The 6,000-nt window shown below is 42.1% G+C and overlaps 1 protein-coding gene across 1 annotated transcript in view; it reads left to right on the top strand.

Moving 5' to 3' along the window:
* The first annotated feature begins 3,600 nt into the window (after positions 1–3,600).
* AFG3L2 (AFG3 like matrix AAA peptidase subunit 2) overlaps positions 3,601–6,000 on the top strand; it is a 50,455-nt gene continuing 48,055 nt past the window's right edge. The window contains exon 1 of the mRNA XM_044667055.1: positions 3,601–3,811. Coding sequence (XP_044522990.1) covers positions 3,662–3,811 — 150 coding nt within the window. The 5' untranslated portion in view covers positions 3,601–3,661. The remainder of the gene's footprint in view (positions 3,812–6,000) is intronic.

The following is a 6,000-nucleotide window of genomic DNA, read 5'->3' as shown; positions in this document are numbered from 1 at the left end:
CTCCAATCCATTTTTTCTTTCTTTTTTTTTTTTTTAAAGAGTTGTAAATAGCATTTTAAAATTCAAGAACAGGTTAGCAACATTAAGAATGAGTTCAATTGCTGAGATGAAAAGACAGTAAAAGGTTGGCTCACAGGAAAGCCAGGGGGAAAAAAGGAGTATCTTCCTACTACAAGAGACAGGAAGATCAGATCTGCTCCAGAGATGGGGGTTGATTCTGAATTCTGAAATGCATAAGAGGAAGTCAGGGAATTGTGTGTGAGGCTCAGAGGGATCTAGTTTTAGAGACAATCTTCATTCTCCTTGACCTCTCAGCAGACTTTACTATTGCTGATGACTCTCTTCTTGTTTCTCTCTTTTCTCTAGGTTTTTGGGATATCATTCTTTCCTGGGTTAACTAAATTGTTAGCTAAATAAAGAATGAATTCCTGATCCTGGTGTAATACCTCTTCCTACTCAGATCGGGAAATGCCCAGAAAGATAATGCTGTGACATGCTGTATATATGTAAAGAATGTGAGTCCTGATTGGCTGAGAGCATGCTGAGCATTGATGCAATGCACATGTAAAGGTGAATGAAGACTGGAGACGGTCAGAAGACTTTCAAAGAAGTTATCATGAGAGAAAACCACAAACTTTTGAATGTTAATGGGTGCCCTTAGAGCCAGAGATGTGAAGAACTGGCCTCTAACTTGTCCTTGACTTGTAGTCATTACCCTCTCCCATCTCTTTGCCTTTCTCATACTATCCACTATGTATATAGCATGGCTTCCTCCCTTAAACATCACTATCTCAACCCATTAAAGTTCTTCCTTTGACTTGTTAACTGGAAAAAAACACAGAACTATTAAATAGTCAGAAAAACCACTCTTTAATTAAAGAAAGGGGTACAGTGCTGAATTAGACCTCCTCCAAGAGCTATGTGCCAAACACCTATGCAGAGTCTGAGGATTGAACTCTGGTTGCTTTGGTCACTGACCGCTGGGATGCCAACCGCTCTAGATTGGACAATTCCAAAAAGCCATTAAAGTTGGGAAGCTTAAATACTTTTCTTGGGGAACATGGGGACTGAGGATGAGAGGGATAGTTGATTGACTTTACAATGGTAACAAAGGAAAATGAGTTCTAGACTGGAATAACTGTGATGGACAAAAAAGGGAAAGACCCTGCCAAGGACTGGGCCACCTTGGTAAAGTACTCTGGCCTGAGGGGAGAAACCTTTGGGACAAAAGAGATTCTTAAAACATGTTGGGATTAGCCATCCCCACTTAAACTCCTTTAAGGTCTATCATTAGTCTGAGACTAGTGAAGTTGGAGAAACTCAGGGAGAAACTCTTATGAGACAAGATTGAACCTGGGGCTTTCACCTTGAAGCTAAGCCAACTAGGGGTCATTAAATTTTTCTAAGCTACAAGTTTGGGGGCTTCTAGATTACACGTTGACGCACTAAAGACCTAACTTGGGTCTTCTTCTATGAATCTTTCTTTGATTGACAAGCTGACAGTGCTTTCTCCTTCCTCAAATTCCTCTTATCCAGTTGCCTGGGCCATTGCTTTGCATTGATCATGAGCTCCCTTGAATCATAATAATTTATGTACATTTTTCACTCCTATTAGATTATAAGTAAAGACCTTTATAGTATAAAGTATAAGACCTTAAATATCAATTCTATGTTTTCTTTTCCTTTTTTTAAATTCAATTTTATTTTCAGTTCCAAATTCTATCCCTCTTATCTCCCCTTCCCCAACCACTGAGAAGGAAGAAAATCAAAACCCATTACAAATAGAGTCAAGTAAAAAAAAAAAAAATTCCCACATTAGCCAGTTTCTATGCTTTATCTTGCCTTATATTCTCAGTGCCTAGCACAGGGGCTTCATCAGCCTTAGTTAAATTAAATTGATTTCTATAACTGTCATATATATAACCCAAACAAGTGACCCTGTTAGAAACCATTTGTCATTCAATGAATACTAATGGGGCATAAGGTCTTTTTGGAAAAATAAATCTATAAACTTGATAAAAGTTATGCTTCACCAAGAGAATGGAACAGGCAAACAATACAGATAAATCAGATTAAAATTATCCTCATGACTGGGAAAGGAACTTAAAATCCATTGCCTCCTGTAAGATGGAGTGTGTTAGGGTTTCTTTACATATGAATAAAGGCACATTAACATTACTGGTATTGTTACTATTGTAAATTAATTGAGGTCCCTCACTCAGAGAGGCAATCTGATAAGTGCCAACCTCTATGTTATGCAAATAACAATTTCAAAAACAACTTGGGAACACAGGAACAACAGGCTCACAAAGAGCTTTTATGGGCACTTTGAGGTAATCTTTCCTACATGGTCTTTATATATAAAGACCATCATATATACATATACATATACACATATACACATACATATACATATACACATACATATAAAAATAAATAAATAAATGAATATATATATATATATATATATATAGAGAGAGAGAGAGAGAGAGAGAGAGAGAGAGAGAGAATTACTGACACCCAGTGGGCAAAAACATGTAACACCAAAATAAATAGATCTGTACCAGGATCCACTCTAGACAGTTGTTTAGCAATCCTTCATTAAGGTATTGAGATAGTTAGCATTTATGTACTTATGTAGGATTAAGAACTACGCACTACGCATGATATCCTGGTGTGCTGTCTCCACTGGTGCAGTTCACAGCTCCTCCACATCTTATCCAATGGTACTCGGTTTTACATATTCAGTGAATTCTTCTCGGAGGACCCATCCAATACACTAGAACCATGGTTCCCATCGTAGGGGTGGGGGAATGTGTTAGGGCTTCACAAGTACAAAATAAGCAAATATACTTTTGTAGCCTGTGTAAATGATTCTTTTCCAAACAAATATAGGTATTATTGTGGTATATAAAAACAGAAATGTACTTTACTCTTAGTAGCATTTTACCCTTAAACATTTTCTTATTTACTTCCTAAACCTTTAAAGCAACTTTTGTGGGGATTCAAACATAATTTCAGGGCCGGCTGTTACCCACCAAAACCAAAAGGATGGAGATCGCACGCTGTGCAGACGAAGACAGCCAAATGTAAGGAGTCCCGGGGTTAGGTTATTAGCACTGTATCCCATTTGTGTTCCAAAACAATCAGGGATTCGGCCTGAGGAAAGGGGAAAGGCGATTCTCCTTATCCTGAATATGCACCTACCGAAATTTTGACAGTGCAATAAACCTCAAAATGCTTTGCGTGATGCCGTAAGACGCACTTGGGCGGGGCGGAGCAAAAGGAAGGTAGAAGTGAAATTGTGCTTTACGTGAAGACGTAAGCCGCACCGCGGACGGGGTTGAACAGAGGGAGGGAGGTGTGACTCGGCGTAGTGCTTTACGTGATGACGTATAAGTAGGACGGGCACGGAGTTGTGCTTTACGCGATGACGCAATGTACTGGGGGCGGAGTTGAGCAAAGGGAGGTAGGTGTGATCTAGCCGTAGTGAAACCGTACCTTGTCTGTGCGCGCGAGACCCTGCTGAAGGACGTAGGCCGTAAAGTGTTTGTTTATTCTTTTAGGCTGATTCTCGGAGCTGCTGACCAGCTAACAGGTTGCAGGGCGCGGGGTCCCAGTGACCCACAGCGCCTGCGCCGGCCCGGACCCCGCGGCGGCCATGGCGCACCGCTACCTGCTGCTCTCCGGCCGGGGGTGCTGCTGGTCCCGTGGCTTTCCTCTGCTCCCGCGGCAGCATCCGCCCTCCCTGCTCCTCCTTCCTGGAGGTGGTCGTGGCCGGAGCCGCGGCGAGGGGGCCTGTCTTCGGACGGTGAGTCCCTCGGTGCCCTGGCCCCTCCCGCTGCCGTCCGCTCCCGGCTTCTCTTAGCTTGGGACCCGGATCCTCCACCCTCCGGGCCGAGAACGGAGGCGACGGCGTCGTCAAGGTCACCCGCAATTTCCTCCCCGCTTCAGTCGAACCCCCCACCCCTGTCCTGGTCTCCTCCAAAGGTCGTTCTTCGTTATTCTCTCCATCCCTGTCCCTCTTCGGCTTCCCGTCCTGGCACCAGGATTGTGGAGTGGAAGCTACCTTAGAGGCGGGGTCCAGCCCCCCGCTAGCTATGGATGAGAAAACAGGGCAAGGAGGGCCCTCATCGTTAACCATTTAGACCGTAGGGAGAAAGGTGCCCCAAATTTGGGTAGTAAGACAGCCAATGTGGACCGCTGAAATCGCTGTAAAGGAGAACAGTGTAGGTGACCAGGAAGGAAAATTGTATTAAGGAGAGGAAACCCTTTTTTTCCTTTCTGCCATTCATAGCCTTCGCCCCATTCATTGCCTAAGTGGTAGGAGCCCATTGAATTATAGACCTAATAGCTTGTAAGTGACCTCAGTGGGTAGAATCTTGAACTTGGAGTCAAGGGAACTGAGTTTGAATCCCTGCTGTGTGACCTCGAGTAAGTCACTTATATTTGGGGGACCTCAGTTTCCTCACATTCCAGGGCCCACAAGGTTAAGTGACTTATCCAAGGTCACCTAGCCATTAGCTCTCCTGTTAGAGTTTGAGAGATTTCTTGGATAAAGTTGGATACTTTAGTTTGTCCACTTGTTATCCGTTGAAAAGCATATAGCCTCATTTGTAAAGAACAAGTCTTCCTATAAAAAGATATCCTGGGGCAGCTGGGTAGCTCAGTGGAGTGAGAGTCAGGACTAGAGACAGGAGGTCCTAGGTTCAAAACCTGGCCTCAGCCACTTCCCAGCTGTGTGACCCTGGGCAAGTCACTTGACCCCCATTGCCCACCCTTACCACTCTTCCACCTATGAGACAATACACCGAAAGTACAAGGGTTTAAAAAAAAAAAAAGATATCCTTCATAAGAAAAATTCACTTTTTTCCCCCATGAAGATAGATAAGCCTTTTCATATAAGTGTACATTTTTGCAATGTTTTTATGCAGTTGTAGGCAAAGTGAAAAAGGCATATTAAGGCTAATGCATGTGTTACTTTTGCTTGCTGTGGGCCAGATATGCACTTTAGGTTAAGTCAGAAAGGGGCAATGAATCAGTGTTACTACCTTTTATTTAGTTAGCCAAACTAAAGTAAAACTTGCCTAGTCTCTAGTTCATCCTTTAAGTTCTGCTTATCTCTCCTTTTCTTTCCTACTTATAATGTCCTTATTTCAACCCCTTTTTGTATTTTTGACCTACATCTTAATCTGCTCTAATTGCTGTCCTTGTGAATATTGAAAATAGATCTCTGACTGTCAGGTAAGAAAGACCATGTGGTGTTGCTAAAGAATATTTAGTCTTCATAAAAGTGATCTCCTTTCTTGGTATCGGGAGTGTGAATCTTGACGAATTTCCCTCATACTCTAGCTCCAGAACCTTCAGGTAAAGAACTAAGCTGTCAAAATGGTATTTCTAAAGCATACATCTAACTATGTCACTTGACTGTTTAGTAAACTCCAGGAGCTCCCTATTATATCTAGGATCAAATGCAAAATCTGCTTGGCATTTTGAGCCTCTGACAATCTGTCACCTCTCCACTCCTGTATGCATCACTCTCATGAATTCTGTGGTCTGACTCTAGGTAAAACTGGTTTTCCTGCTGTTCCTCACACATGACATTACAGCTCCCATATTGCCATGACTTTATTCAAGCTTGTCTTCCATGTATTCCCTCCTCACCCTTACCTCTTAGAATCAACAATTTTAAAAAAAGACTTTCTAGAGGAAACTATAATTGAATTTTTTCCTTGAAGGATGGCTAGAATTTGGATAGATGGAGAAGACAACAGAATTGTTGTCCCATAGTATTAATATAAAGAAAGAGAATGGATTGAGACATGTGTTTGGAAGATAATCAGATCAGCACATTTTGAATGGGTTTTTCCTGTCAGGGAACAGAAAGAGAGAAGTTTTGAACAGTCATAAAAGCCCTTAAATCCCATGCATTATCCCATCACATTATCTTTTAGTTAGTGGTAATCTATTAAAGGCTTTTGAACCAGTGAGTGATATAAC

The sequence above is a fragment of the Gracilinanus agilis genome, chromosome 1 (genome assembly GCF_016433145.1).
Source record: "Gracilinanus agilis isolate LMUSP501 chromosome 1, AgileGrace, whole genome shotgun sequence".
Taxonomy (NCBI): domain Eukaryota; kingdom Metazoa; phylum Chordata; class Mammalia; order Didelphimorphia; family Didelphidae; genus Gracilinanus; species Gracilinanus agilis.
This window is presented reverse-complemented; position numbering and strand designations above follow the sequence as displayed.